Source organism: Molossus molossus, unplaced genomic scaffold (genome assembly GCF_014108415.1).
Source record: "Molossus molossus isolate mMolMol1 unplaced genomic scaffold, mMolMol1.p scaffold_m16_p_18, whole genome shotgun sequence".
NCBI lineage: Eukaryota > Metazoa > Chordata > Mammalia > Chiroptera > Molossidae > Molossus > Molossus molossus.
The window spans coordinates 2,026,704-2,042,511 of record NW_023425353.1 but is presented as its reverse complement, the minus strand read 5'-3'; the positions used below and the strand labels follow the sequence as shown (position 1 = coordinate 2,042,511).

The 15,808-nt window shown below is 45.6% G+C and overlaps 1 protein-coding gene across 1 annotated transcript; it reads left to right on the top strand.

Annotated features, from left to right (window-relative positions):
• Positions 1-13,333: 13,333 nt before the first annotated feature.
• On the top strand, positions 13,334-15,490 carry GPR27 (G protein-coupled receptor 27). Its single transcript, XM_036267293.1, has one exon. It carries the CDS (start codon positions 13,334-13,336, stop codon positions 14,462-14,464), a length of 1,131 nt encoding a protein of 376 aa, XP_036123186.1. The 3' UTR covers positions 14,465-15,490.
• The last annotated feature ends 318 nt before the right edge of the window (positions 15,491-15,808 follow it).

The window sequence follows — 15,808 nt, the reverse complement described above, 5'->3', positions numbered from 1 at the left end:
GATTAAATAACATTTCCACAATTACACAGTGAGAGATATGCAGTCCGCACCCAAGCTGGCCTGGTTCCCACCCTGTGCACCTAACTTCTGCAAACTGTCCTCTAAGGACAACTTCTACCTCAGTGAAGGCATCTCTATATAATCTAAAAAATGAGGTGAGCTTCTGACTTAGGGAAGTACTCCAAGTATGCCCCCAAATGTTCAAAAAGAATACTATGGAAAAAGTGCTTGTATATCTGGTATACAAAGCATATGTACATCTACTAAGTAAACAATATAGGACTCAGTAAACATCAGAAATCAACTACAAATTTACAACAGTCAGCATTTGCCATAAGTCTGTTTGAGTGATCTGCTTTTGGAGAAGGATTGTTTGAGATACATAAACCTATAGCCTGGCTAGTGTGGCTCACTGGATTGAGCATCATCCCATGGACTGAGGTCTCAGTTCAATTCCCAGTCAGGGCACATGCCTGGGTTGCAGGCTCAATCCCCAGTAGGGGGCGTGTGAGGCAGCTGATCAATGTTTCTCTCTCACATCAATAATTTTATCTCTCTAAAAAAATAAAAAGAAAAAAAAATCAATAAATATGTATATATTTTAAAAGAGAGATATGAACCCATAGATCTAAGAAACTCTATGTAAACTCCAAACACAGAAAACATGAAGAAAATCACATCAAGGTAGAGCATAATCAAATTGCTCAATAGCAAAAAAAAAAAAAAAAAGACACTTTATGAACAGAGAAACAAAAATAAGGATAAGAGATGACTTTTCATAGGAAATAATACAAGCCAGAAGATATTGGAACGATGTCTTTCAAGTCCCCCCCAAAAAACAACACTGTCAGCACTGAATTCTATACCCAGTGAAATGTCTTTTCTGAAACAATGAAGATCAATTCTGGTTCAAGAAAGATGGAGTAGACATGCTTTTCCTAATTTCACACACTAAGTAAAGTGACAAACTCTGAACACTATATATATATATATATATATATATATATATATATATATATATATCAAACATAAAATGACTGAAATGTATCAAGAAGGTGGCGTGACAGCTAGAAACCTTGGAACCCAAGAAATGGCATGGTGATGAGCTCCCTGGTTTTCCTTGTGTCCTAATGTCCCACACTTGGAGCTGGAGAAGTTGGCAACTTGAAAATGCTACTGAGCAGAGGCAAAAAAAAAAAAAAAAAGGCCAGGAAATTTTTGTTTTCTTTAGCCGAAGAACAAGAAAAGGAGCAGCCTAATAAGACAAAAAACATTTAGACAATAACTTCTCTATGCCAGCCAAACACAGAGGAATAAACTGTGACCTCACCTCCACCCAAGCCAGCAAGGCCAAGAGGGGAGATTAGATTTCTACCTTCACTAAGCAGACTGGATTGAACAAACAAACAAACAAAAACAAAACACAAAACAAACAATGACAAGAATTATAAACCCCAGGATCCAGCAATATACTATCTATACAAAACTCACTTCAAACACAACAACATGAGTAGGATGAAAGAAAACAGATGGAAAGACATATCATGTAAACAATAATCTAAGAAAGTAAGAGTAGCTATATTAACATCAGATGAATTAGATTTCAGAGAAAAGTTACCATAGACAAAGGACACTACATGATGATAAAAGATCAACCCATCAGAAGACACAATGAACCCTAATACATGTGCATTAAACAACAGAGTCCCAAAATATACCAAATCAACCCCTGATAGAGGGAAAGGGAAACAGGCAATCCACAATTGTAGTTGGAAACTTGAATACTCCACTCTCAGCAATGGATAGATTGACTCGACAGAAGATCAGTAAGGGTATATTCACATATATAGTACCTTAGCAAATGCTTCTGGAACATTCACCAATATACATTATATCTTGGGCATAAAACAAACCTTAACAAATTTAAAAGAAACCAATAAGAGCCCTGGCTGGTTTGGCTAAGTGGTTAGAGCGTCAGCCTGTGGACTGAAGGGTTGTGGGTTCAATTCCTGGTCAAGTGCATGTATCTGGGTTGCAGATTCAACCCCTGGCCCCAGTCGGGGTCATGTGGGAGACAACCAATCGCTGTGTGTGTGTGTGTGTGTGTGTGTGTGTGTGTGTGTGTTTCTCTCTCTCTCTCCCTCCCTCCCTTCCACTCAATCTGAAAATCAATGGAAAAATATCCTTGGATGAGGATTAACAACAACAAAATGAATAATTAAATAAATAAAATAGAATAACCAATAACAGAAAGACAACAGAAAAATTTCCAAACACTAGAAAATCAAATAGTATACATCTAAATAATCTCACAGGCTAAAGAGAAGACTCAAGAAACATTTAAATATACATGGAACTGAATGAAAATGAAAATACAACACATTAAAATGTATTAGATGCAGGAAACACACTGCTGAAAAGGAAATTTTTAGCACTAAATGCTTACATTAGAAAAGGAAGATTTCAAATCAATAATCTAAATCCTGTATTAATAAACTTCAAAGATAAGAACAAAGTAAACCCAAAGCGAGAAAAATAAAAAAAATAAAGATAAGAGAATAAGTAAATACAGTTGGAAACAGAAAAACAATGGCAAGGGACCTGAATAGACACTTCTCCAAAGAGGATATACAGATGGTCCATATGAAAAAATACTCACTAATCATCAGAGAGATGCAAATTAAAACTACAATAATGTATCATCTCACATCTGTCAGAATGACTACCATCAATAAATCAACAAACAACAAGTGCTGGCGAGGATGTGGAGAAAAGGGAACCCTGGTGCACTCTTGATGGGAATGCAGACTGGTGCAGCCACTGTGAAAAACAGTATGGAGTTTTCCCCCCAAATTAAAAATGGAACTGCCTTTTGACCCAGTGATCCCACTTCTGGGAATATACCCTATGAATCCCAAAGCACCAGTCAGAAAGAATATGCGCACCTCTATGTTCATAGCAGTGCTATTTAAAATATCTAAGATCTGGAAACAGCTCAAGTGCCTATCAGTAGAAGAGTGGATAAAAAAGTTGTGGTACATTTACACAAGGAAATACTATGCAGCTGTAAAAAAGGAACTCTTACCATTTTTGACAGCATGAATGGACCTGGATATTATAATGCTAAACAAAATAAGCCAGTCAGAAAAACACGAATACCATATGCCCTCATTTATATGTGGAATGTAATGGACAAAATAAACTAACAAAATAGAACCAGAGACATGGACACAGGGACAGACTGACAGATCTCACAGGGGAGAGGGTGGGAGGACTGAATAAAAGAAGTTGAAGGGTTTAGCCAGAGAACATATATGCATAGCCTATGGACAGACGACAGTGTGTTTAAGGCTGAGGGTGGGGGCTGGGTGGTAGTGGGCAAAGGGGGCCAAATGGGGGACATTTCTAATAGTGTCAACAAGAAAGAAAATAATATAAAGTAGTCAATTCACCAAGAGGACATAACAATTCTAATCATTTTTGCTCCTGATAACATATCTCCAAATACATGAAGCAAAAATTGTTAGAAGTGCAAGGAGAAATAAACAAACCCATAATTATAGTCAGAGATTTCAACACTCCTCTCTCAATAATTGATAGGAGACAGAAAATCAGTAAGGCTATAAAATGTTTTAACAACACTATCAATAAACTTGACTTGATTGACATTTGTAAAACATTCTACCCAACAATCAAACAAACATGTTCTTTTGAAGTGCACATGGAACATTTAGCAAGACAGACCATATAGGTCCATACAACAAGTTTCAATAAACTTTACAGAATTCAAGTGATGCACATGTGTTTTCAGTCCACTTATAAGAATTAACTCAACACAGAACATAACACTGAATGTAAAAATAGTGTCAACAATAAAAAATAAATACAGAAGGAGAAAATTTAAACATCTAAATGTAAAACCTAAAGCAATAAAACTTCTAGAAAAAAATAGGTTTAAGCAAAGATTTCTTAGATTTATTAATAAAATAATCTGAATTGATAACCAAACTTCAAAAGTACAATGCTCTGCTCTTCAAAAGACACTATTAAAAAAATAAAAAGAGAAGCCACAAACTAGGAGAAAAGATTTTCAAATCATATATTTTTAAAAAGATCTGGTTTTCAGAATAAATAAAGAACTCTTAAAAGTCATTAAGAAAATAAAAGACCTAATGAAAAATATAGACAAAAATTTGAACACTTCCATCAGCAAATAAGATACCGCAAACACGCACATGAAAAGATACTCAATATCATTAGTCATTATTCCCAACTAAGTAGAAATTCTGTTCCCAATCAAACTATCCATTAGGCATGAAGGTAAAATAAGGGCATTGCCAGCTATGTGAAATCTTAGAAAACTTTTAGCACCAAAGTACCTGTGTCAGGAAGCCACTGAGGTATGCACACTACCTAAAGATGAAATGCAAGAATAAAACAAGGGAAAGTGTGGGCTCCGGGACACCAGGGGTCTGACCCAGGAAGGGCGGCGAGGCCAACATGATGCTGAAGGAGGTGCCAGGGCCCCAGCTGTGCAGACGGTGGTCCACACCACACCGAAGTAAGAGATGAAGGTTCTGGGAAAGACGTTTCCAAGGACAAAAACACAACCCATAGACTCGCTAGTGAATTTGGCTGCACTGAGCGAAGTTATATGGTTCTGTCAAATAGTCTAGAGAGTTGTAGGCACGTGCCCTTTAAGGAGTGCTAAGGACAATGAAAAGGTACAACTTACAGAATGCAGTAGTAAGCGACTCAGCTGGGAACTACACTGTACAGTGTGGAATTCATAATCCCACCCCTCACTATGCCAGGCAGACTGAGCTGGACTCGGCCGGGAGCACTCTGCCTTTGGGACAGTGCAGAAGGTGGCAGCAGGCGAGTCGGAGAAGCGCAGCTGTTTAACCGGAGCGCCGGCACTGGACTCAGACGGCCTCATGGAAGTCTGAAGAAACCGCCAAAGTTGTGCCTTTTATGTGACTCGTTTCACCTGAAAAATCTGTCTGGCTCTTCTCTAAGGTAAGACATTTTATTTCTGCCGACTCTCTCCCCAACAACGGCAATAATTCTGCCCAAAGAAAGACTTTCTACCACATCTAAATCAAAACCCAACGCAAAGCTTGGTGGTAGGGGAGAGAATAAATTGTGTGTGTGGGAGGTATTTTAGGGTTCACACTTCCAATTTTCATTACAAGAAACTCATATATAATAGGTAAAATAGAAAGTCCAGAAAGAGTAGGTACATCTCTAAGGTGTGCCTGGTGGAGCTCAGTTCCATAGCTTAGAGCACACCCGAAAAAGCTGTCTTAGAAAATGCAGTCTCTGCTTCTCCAGAACAGCTGGGTAAGAGAGGTGAAGGACGCGTCACTGCAGCGCCGCTCTGACAGGTGACACTCACCTCTCCTCCCCCACGGGAAGAGGGCCTGGAAGGAACACCAGTGACCCCAGTCCGGTGCTTGGCGGCGGCATCCGTGTCCCGGGGGCAGCATTCAGTCCTTAAAAGCAAAACTTAGGATCACAACAGGACTTAACCACTAGAGGCGCTTGAAATAACTAATATAATGGAAAACAGAGGGACCATATAATACGAGGCTTTTTTCTCACATGGCTGTAACTCCCTGAAAAAACTTATTACAATTAAAACTTATTCTATAAAAATGAGATTATAAATGGTAATACATGCTAGTGCAGATTTTTGTTTCTTTTCAATATTGTAAGTCTTCATTTTCAGGGGATTAAAGCATAATGTTTTAACATTACAGCATAATGTTTTTTCTCCATTCTTTTTTTTTTCCTATCCTCACCCGAGGACATTTTTCCATTTTTTGTTCAGATAGAGTGGGAGGGAGAGAGAGAGAAACATCGATGTGAAAGGGACACATCGAGTGGCTGCCACCCGCACGACCCAACCAGGGCCGGGGACAAACTGCATCCGAGGTACATGCCCTTAGCAGGAACCGAACCCGGGTCTCTCTGGACTGCAGGCCGAAACTCTAACCGCTGAGCCAAACCGGCCAGGGCGTTTTTTTCTCCATTCTGTATCAGGTGCAGCGTCCAGTTTAATATTTATAAGATATAGATTGTTTCCCTCAGTTATGTATTAGGCAACACAACCCAGCCCTGCGGGTAGTTATTGAGAATTCAAGCCAGACAGACTACAGTTCTATCCTTTCTTTGCCACTTTGTGTTGTGTGACAGACTGTAATATAACTGCCCTAATTAATGTAAGACTCGAGGTTCCTCATCTGTTAAATGGGTACTGGGTTCTGAAGGAGTGAATTAGATAATGTATGCAAAACACCTTGGTGTACTACTTACTGTACCTAAAAAAATGATAGTTTTCCTAGCAGATAGACACTGAAATACATGTATAAAGCTACTGACTGAATAATAATTTTAAATCTCTTCTCCCAAGTTCATTTCAGCATCAAAGCATATAAATGCTGAAGCAGATCAAAGGGGAAACACACAGCCACATGCGAAGCGTGACTTATGCCTGCGGCCAGCCTTAGGGAGGAGCACGAGAATTCACCCTTTACCTACAGTTGCGCAGAAAGCGGTAACAAGGAGTCCACATTGCTTTCCAGGCCCGATTCATCTTTTTTTGTTTGTTTGTTTTTATCGTCAGAGCAGGAGGGAGAGAGGGTGGACGAGAAAGAGAAACATCGACATGAGAGAGACACATTGGGTGGTTGCCACCCACAGGACTCCAAGCGGGGCCAGGGACAAACTGCAACCGAGGTACGTGCTCTTAGCAGGAAATGAACTGGGACTTTCCGGTCTGCAGGCTGACGCTCTAACCGCTGAGCCAAACCGGCCAGGGCTGATTCATCTTTTAATAAGGACACTTTCAAAGGTCACAGAGGTGACCTGACTTTATGCAACTGTTGCCATGACCTAATTTTAGACCATTTTCATCACCCCCCAAACAAACCAATCACTCCCAATCCACCTACCCACCAGGCTCTGGGAGCCAGTAACGTGCTTTCGCCCTCATGGGCTTGCCTCTTCTGGGCTTTTCGTATGGACAGGACCCTGTGATATGTGGTCTTTTGTGTTAAGGTACTTTCACTTGGCATGTTTTTTTTACATCCTCACCTGAGGATATTTTTCCACTGATTGTTTTAGATAGAGTGGGAGGGAGGGAGAGAGAGAAACATCAATGTGGGAGAGACATGTCGACTGGCTGCCTCCCCGAACGACCCTGACTGGAACCAGAGATCCAACCCGCAACAGAGTATGTTCCCTTGACGGTGAATTGAACTCACAACTCTTTGGTCTGTGGGCTGACACTCCAACTGCTGAGCCAAACTGGCCAGGGTTCACTTAGCTTGTTTTCAAGGTTCATCCATGTTGTTGCAGGTACCAGTACTTCATGCCTGCTCATGAGTGAATGATATTCCACTGTATAGCTATATCACATTTTATTCATCCATTCATCCACTGATGGACATGTGGATTATTTCCTCCTTTTGGCTGTTACAAAAAATGATGCTATAAACACTTGTGCACAAATTTCTATGTGGACATGTTTTCATTTCTCTTGGGTATATACCTAGGAGCGGAATTGCAGAGTCATAAGGTAACTTTATATTTAACTTTTTGAGAAACTGCTAAGCTATTTTCCAAAGCAGCTGCATTATTTTACATTCCCACCAGTACTGTATGAAAGTTCCAATTTCCCACAAGATCACCAACATTTCTTATTGCCTGTCTTTTGGCTAAGAGCCATAAAGTAGGTGTAAAATGGTATCACATTATCGTTTTGATTTGCATTTTCCTAATGACCAATGATGCTAAGCATCTTTCTTTGAGATTATTGGCCATTTATATGGCTTCTCAGAGACATGCCTATTAAAATCCTTTGCCAAATATTTAATTGGGTTATTTGTCTTTATATTGTTATGAGTTCTTTATATATCCTGGATAAGTCCTTCATCAGATCTATAATCTGAAAATATTTTCTCCCATTCTATAGATTGTGTTTTCACTTACTTGAAGGTGTTCTTTAAAGTATAAACATTCTTTTATTTTTGCAACTGAATTTATTGGGGTGACATTGATTGATAAAATTATATGAAGCACAAACTTCTAAATTTTTAATGAAGCCCAATTATCTATTTTTCTTTTGCTACTTGTGCTTTTGTTATTGTACGTAAGAAACCACTGCCTAATCTAAGGCCATGAAGATTCACTCCTATGTTTTTTTCTAAGAGTTTTATAATTTTTAGCTCTTACTCTTAGGTCTGTGATTCATTTTGAGTTAATTTTTGTGTATGGTGTGAGACAGGGGTCCAACTTCATTCTTTTGGCATGTGGAGAAAATCAACTGTTGAAGGAATTTTCACTCAAGTTACAATAAGCCATACATATACACATAGAGATATTAAGTGATTCATTCAACAAATATATGCAGCAAAAACAATATTTTGAGTTATGAACTGATCATTTTCCCCCCATCCCTGAATGGTGTGGCTCAGTTGGTAGGAGCATCGTCCCGTATACCAAAAGGTTGCAGGTGTGATCACCGGCCCCAGTGGGTCACATGTGGGAGGCAACCAATCGATGTTTCTCTCTGTCTGTGTCTCTGTCCGGTTCTCCTTTGCCTAGGAGAGGGATACAGCAAGGGATTTGTTTTCTCAAACACCTAAATTCTAGCACCACAGGTTCTCAGGGGAATTGTCCAGAAAAATAAGGACTAAGTGGTTTTCCTTTCTGCCAGAGTAGACAGGGAGGCCCCAGAAATGAAGGCAGGAAGGAGGGAGGAGAAGAAAAAGGTCCTGAGAGAGAAGGGCTCTGACCCATTTCCCAGACCTACTGCTGAGAGGAAGAGCTATGGATGTATCTGTAGCACAGGCAGCCTCGGCCCAGATTCTCAACCCTAAGTCTGGCATCAGGCAGCTAAGAATCACTAAGCCACAGTCGTTTACAAGGACAGGAACGATAGGCAACAACTGACCAAACATCCGATGGGACACCCCTCCCCTAGCTCTCCCACAGGCTCTCCTGAACGTCTGTGCACCGTGTAACCTAGGCACTGCCCTGACATTATGTCATCTCCTGAAGAAGATGGGGGTCATGATGAAACCCAAGAAGAATTAGGTACTTTTTACCACCAGCAAGAAATAATGGCAACTCAGAGTGAGACATTTGGTTTCTAGGGAACAGTTGTATTTCTTGCTCAGTTTTATGGACTGACACGCACACCTGCCACACAGATATTGAGAACCCACTATGTACAGGGTGTCCAGCCAGGCTCCACCGGAGTGGAAAATAAAAGTCATGGTGAGCCAAGGCATCCAGCACCAGTCTGGTAAGAGCAAACATGAATAATGGGAGCTGCCACTAATTACACACCACCTGTGCACACGGCTTGTGCTGCGCTCTCTAAATGGTTCACACTTAATGGGACCTGCCTCATAATAGGCCACTGAGTTCAGAGGAGCAAGGGATTTGGGTGAGAACGGACACGAGTAATTGGTAGGGCTTGGATACGAACCAAGGTACACCTAACTCCAAGTCTGTTTCCATTCCTGAAGTAATGACTCCCTCCCATGGAAAGGCCAGTCGGAGTGCTGTCCTCTGATAACCCAGCATTCCTTAGACCTAGACTGTGGCTAATTTTTCTAAGAGTTGGGGAGGCTGAAGTCAAACCAATCTTCTCTAACTTGGTGCTCAATGCATCCGTTGGCAGATGACTGGCCAGGAACCTGAGGTTGGACAGGAGACATTGGCCAAATTGGCTCCCACGACATTGGGACTCATGGCCTTGCTGTACCAAGGTATGTCAACTAGTTGCTCTGAACAGTCCAGATCTTTCTTACCAATCACACCATCTTTATGTCCAGCAAAGAAGGGACATATCTTATTCTGGGGGGAAATCTCCATTTTTCTATTTATGTGCAAAAGAAAGAATTTGATTATGAGCAAAATGGAAATTTTTCTTATAGGGAAAAATCTCAATGAGCTATTTTGCTTTGATGTGTAAGCACTTAACTTGGTGCCTAAGAAACTACTTTAAATTCTTGTCTGAAGCTTCCTAGAAACAATGAAAGAAAAATAAGTTGAGTTTGGCAATGAAATATTAATAGTTTTCCCTTAAGTATTAATTTACTGAACAAACGTTGATCATGAAAGAAGCAGGCATATAAATCTTGTGAGAGCCATGATTTATACATTTTCTATTGCTGCTTCTGCTATTTGATCCTGGGTAAATGACTAAACCAAATCTCAAATCTCAAAGAGAAACATATTGAGTCATAGAGATAAGTAGAAAACACAGAGAAATCTAACTAATAAGGGACTACTGTCTCTTCTTCTGTGTCCTTATCTGAAAAATAAATCTCTCCCCATTTGGGATTGTATAACCATTTAAGTTGCATTTTCTCATATACAAAGTGGACTTCAGATCTGAGGACCCTCAGAAATCAGTTAGTCCAATGTCCCATTTTATAAATGGGAATACTTGAGATTTCAAGAGGTTAAGTGACTTGTCCAATGTCACATGTTGATCAGAACAAATAATATTATTTCTGCTAAGTGACCTAGGAGTGAGAAGATCTAGCTTCTACTTCTGCCTCATCTACAAAATGGAGTGTAATAGTACCCACCACACATAGTCCGCACGATGATTAAATGAAATAACACACGTCAAGGATTTAGCACAGTGTACAGCACACAGGAAGTGCTCAGTAAGTGGAGATGGCAATTAGTATCATCATAAAGCGACCACAGTCTGTGTCTATGTGTGGGTTATAAGAAGGCACCCCTTCCTTCGGGCAGAAGCATCAAGGCAGGATTTCATTCTCCATGTCCTGCTTGCATTTATTTATTTATTTATTTACTGATTTTAGAGAGAGGAAGGGAAAAGGAGAGAGAGATAGAAACATCGTTGAGAGAGAACATTAATTGGCCGCCTCCTGCACGCCCCCCACTGGGGATCAGGCCCACAACCTGGGCATGTGCCCTGACCGGGAATCGAACCCGTGACCTCTTGGTGCATGGTTGGCCCTCAACCACTGAGCCACACTGGCCGGGTTCCACGTCTTGTTTTTTTTAGAAAAAGAAAGACACATCTTCCAACCCCCCTTCCTGCCAGCGGCAGCCAATGGCATGAGTGTTTGTCACAACTGGGACTCCTGGAAACTCTCCGGGCCTGCTGGGAAGGCAGGGCGGCTGCGCGTCCCTCCTTTCCCTTCCTTCTGCCTGGAGAGCAGAAGCGGTGGCTAAGGTGCGCAGCCTGCTGGCCACCCGGGAAAGGCTGGACTTCCAGAGGCTGGGTCCTTGGCTCAGTAGTTCAATCAGCAATCACTGATCTCCATACTTCTTACTTCATGAGAAAAATAAACATATGCACATTTTTAGTTACTATTGTCAAATTGAAATCCTAACCAAAATACCCTCCAAAACTGATTTTTCTTTCCTGTCAATAAATATTTACAGACCTGCCTGGTTGGCCACTTGCCCCTAGCCACTTAGGGGTGTTCAGCGAGACCGTTATTGGCTGTCACTTCCGTTTTCGCAAAAGGTCCACACCGTTCTCAAGGTCCTTGTGGCTTGAAGTGTAGCCTGCGGACCGGCAGCGCCAGGGTCACGGAGATTTTGCTGGAAGTGCGGAGCCTCTGGCTCTGTTCTAGGGCTGCTGAACCAAAGTCCGCACTTCACAGCTTCCGGGGTTCGTGCATGGTGAAGCCGGAGGTTCCAGACCACACTCCCAGGCTCTGCTGTCCTTCCTCCCGAGCAGTCCTGCCGGGACCATCTTCCTGGCGCACAGTTCTCATCAAGTCCCTCTCCTCAAGACACCTCAGGGCTCTTTACTGCCTAGAGGCTAAAATTTGGATTCTGTAAGCCTGCTGGCCCGGGCCTTCCATGGCCTTGCGATGGACATGCCCATCAAAGAGCTTGCCAGGAACGCAGTAGGTGGGCGATAAACAACGTCCTCTGCCTCAGTTCTGGCTCCACTACGCTAGGCATTTGGGAGACAGTGGTACAAAAAGCACACATGCTCCCTTGCCTTCATAGAACTCCAATACTAGTTGAAAGAATAAGATTTTTAAACGAAATTAAAATATGTGCTGCGAAGGAAACAAACGCTCACTGATACGGAGTGAGAGGCTGGTCAGAAGGATGGTCCGGAGGACCGAACGGTGGGGCTGGACCAGGCAGAGGGAGTCGCACGTGCAGACTTAAGAGAACTTGGTGTGTTCGAGGCTCAGAATAGGGGCTCCCTTTCAGGCGTACCAGAAAACAGACACCTGGGGAGGAATGTGTCATGGGGTTCAACTTCCAAGTCATTTCAGAGCGAAGCTGATTTCTCCCTGACACCTGTCTCCACTGGGTTGGGACGGTGGTAGGGGTGGGGTGGGGAGGCAGAGGTCCAGGCCTGCAACACTGTCGCAGGGAGTCCAGCTGTGGAAATCAGACCCAGTGACTTTAAATCCCAGTTCCACCGCTCACAGACTCTCAACCCCTCTGACCTCTAAGCTTCTGCTTCCTCAGGTACAAAGTGGGGTTAAGATAAGAACCAACTTTGTAGTTATTGTGAACACTGAGCAAGACAACGCTTGTAAAGCTCCCAGCTTTACCACCCTAGTCAGTGCTGCCTGAACGCAGGCGATTGCATGATTATAATGATTACGACTGTTAATTATTATTAGCTTTCGGGTGGAAGGCTCATCCAGATATTCCTGCCTGGATGAGGCCTCCCCAACCTGCCATCCCAAGCAGCAGTCCCGCTACCCCACCCCCGCGCACGGCCACCGTGAACCCAGCGCGGGCGCCGGACGCCGCCGCCAGATCCCCGTTACCTGGGGCCAAACACGACTTGTCGCCACCTTGCGTCCTGAGCCCTGCCTCCCTCCCGGCAGCCTACCGGCCCCGCAGCGGCCGCGGCGGCGCCCCCAGCCCGGCCCGGGCGGCGGCCACGCTGCGCGCACCGGCGGAGGGGAGGGGGCTCGGCGGCGGCGGCGGCGGCGGCGGCGGCGGCGGCGGGGGGCAGAGCCAAGAGGCGCGGCGGCAGCAGCGGAGGAGGTGGAGGAGGATGCGGGGGGCTGCGGGCGGCCGGGCGGCCGGGCGGCCCTGTCCGCAGTGAAGCCCTGGGCGCCCTAGGCGCAGGGAGTGGCCGTCGCCTCCCGCGCGCATCATTCCTGAGATGGCGGCGGCGGCGGCGCGGTGGCGCGGGGAGCCCGGGAGGCGCCAGCCGGGCGCAGGCTGAGCCCCGCCGGCCCCGGAGCTCGCGCAGGGCCCGCGCGGCGGCGGAGCCTGGGCCGGGCGGCCTGCGGAGCGGCGAGGCCGGGAGCGGCTCCGGAGCGGAGCGTCGGGCGGGGAGGCCGCGATGGCGAACGCCAGCGAGCCGGGCGGCGGTGGCGGCGAGGCGGCCGCCCTGGGCATCAAGCTGGCTACGCTCAGTCTGCTGCTGTGCGTGAGCCTAGCGGGCAACGTGCTGTTCGCGCTGCTCATCGTGCGGGAGCGCAGCCTGCACCGCGCCCCGTACTACCTGCTGCTCGACCTGTGCCTGGCCGATGGGCTGCGCGCGCTCGCCTGCCTCCCGGCTGTCATGCTGGCGGCGCGGCGCGCGGCGGCCGCGGCCGGGACCCCGCCGGGCGCGCTCGGCTGCAAGCTGCTCGCTTTCCTGGCCGCGCTCTTCTGCTTCCACGCCGCCTTCCTGCTGCTCGGCGTGGGCGTCACCCGCTACCTGGCCATCGCGCACCACCGCTTCTACGCGGAGCGCCTGGCCGGCTGGCCGTGCGCCGCCATGCTGGTGTGCGCAGCCTGGGCGCTGGCGCTGGCCGCGGCCTTCCCGCCGGTGCTGGACGGCGGCGGCGGCGGCGACGACGAGGACGCGCCGTGCGCTCTGGAGCAGCGGCCCGACGGCGCCCCGGGCGCGCTCGGCTTCCTCCTGCTGCTGGCCGCGGTCGTGGGCGCCACGCACCTCGTCTACCTCCGCCTGCTCTTCTTCATCCACGACCGCCGCAAGATGAGGCCCGCGCGCCTAGTGCCCGCCGTCAGCCACGACTGGACCTTTCACGGCCCCGGCGCCACCGGCCAGGCGGCCGCCAACTGGACGGCTGGCTTTGGCCGCGGCCCCACGCCGCCCGCGCTCGTGGGCATCCGGCCCGCGGGGCCCGGCCGCGGCGCGCGCCGCTTACTCGTGCTCGAGGAGTTCAAGACGGAGAAGAGGCTGTGCAAGATGTTCTACGCCATCACGCTGCTCTTCCTGCTGCTCTGGGGGCCCTACGTCGTGGCCAGTTACCTGCGGGTCTTGGTGCGGCCCGGCGCTGTCCCCCAGGCCTACCTGACGGCCTCCGTGTGGCTGACCTTCGCGCAGGCCGGCATCAACCCCGTCGTGTGCTTCCTCTTCAACAGGGAGCTGAGGGACTGCTTCAGGGCCCAGTTCCCCTGCTGCCAGAGCCCCCAGGCCACCCAGGCCAGCCTCCCCTGCGACTTAAAAGGCATTGGTTTGTAAGGGCTCTCGCACCAGGCACACCCGACCCAGCCTTTCCCTTTGGCTTGGACACTGACGTTGTTTCTTCCCCTCTAACCCCCTTTTAATTGTCTAAGCTGCCTTCAAAATGACTCAAAGTGGATTAACACTCGGATTGTACAGACTCCTCTTAGGGGGTAGGGGAATTTCCATTTCCAGCCCCACCCCAGCTCCCCCCATCGTCCTCCTAAATATATTTTCATCCTGAAAATGGGCCCTGGAGTCTTTGTATTGGTACTGATGTCTTTTACTCCATGTTATTACTTTTGAAAATAAAGGCTAAACTAATTTTCTTCATGCAACGTTTCCTAAAGACCATGGCCAGTTTTCTACAGAAGCTATTTTTGACAACCTCAAGTGGCATTACATTTTGCGGCGGAGTAAAGAAACCGAGGGGGACTTCACAAGTTGGATTTCTTGAGGGTCTTCTGTTGGAAGCAGAAGGGGTGGTGGGAGGAAATTGTCTTATCCCTCTGAATTGCCAGCCATGGGGTCAGTTGTGCTGATCTGGTTCTTTGACAGTGTTGAAAACTTTGTTCCGAATTGAAATTGAATTTGAAGAGCAGCAGCGGGGTGCCTGGGCAGCGGGCGGTTCCAGCGGCAACAGAGGTTTGTTTCCTGTGTTACTGTGTACAGAAAATACCGTCAGGGACAGCTTTCAGCACTGCACCGATCTTGACTGGAAACATTTCTGTGAAACTGGAGCTTTCAAAAGTTGAAAGGTGTTTTGGTTAGTAGTGGTGTGGAGAAAATCCAGTGTTGCATGTTTTTGTCCGTGCGGATTGTGGGTTACTGCTGGGGGCTCTGAGAAGCAGAGTACTAAATCGACATTGTTTAGCTATTTTTTGCTAATAAAAATTAAAATAATTTTATGGAAACAGATTGTGCTTTGAAGAGCCCAGTTTTATTCTGGCTTATGAAACTAATTTCCACTTTTAAAATTTTGTTTTGTTCATGGTATAAATGAATGGCATATAATGATACTGAACTTCTGGGAAACAAAGTGGTTTCTTCAAATGTTTGCTGGGTTAAGCTGTGCTGTTCTACTGATGGTTATTTTAAATTAATAATGAGAATTATAATTTTAAATAGTATTTCTTTGTTAGACACATTGTAATCTTACATTGAAAGACTAAATTCTGCAAGTACTGTATAATTTTTGCTTACAATGCTACATTTTTATTAACTTACCTTCTGTTTTGAGGATTTATATCTGTATTTCTCTTTGCATTATACAAATATACGAGTATTTTCACTCTGGAGTATTTGGTGGTGGTGGTGTGTGAGGCTGTGACTGGTACTAATAGTGTCTAGGTCTGGTACTCA

Bases quoted from the DNA above. Each gene is read 5' to 3' on its own strand.
- GPR27 (XM_036267293.1), top strand. From the start codon at position 13,334: ATGGCGAACGCCAGCGAGCCGGGCGGCGGTGGCGGCGAGGCGGCCGCC.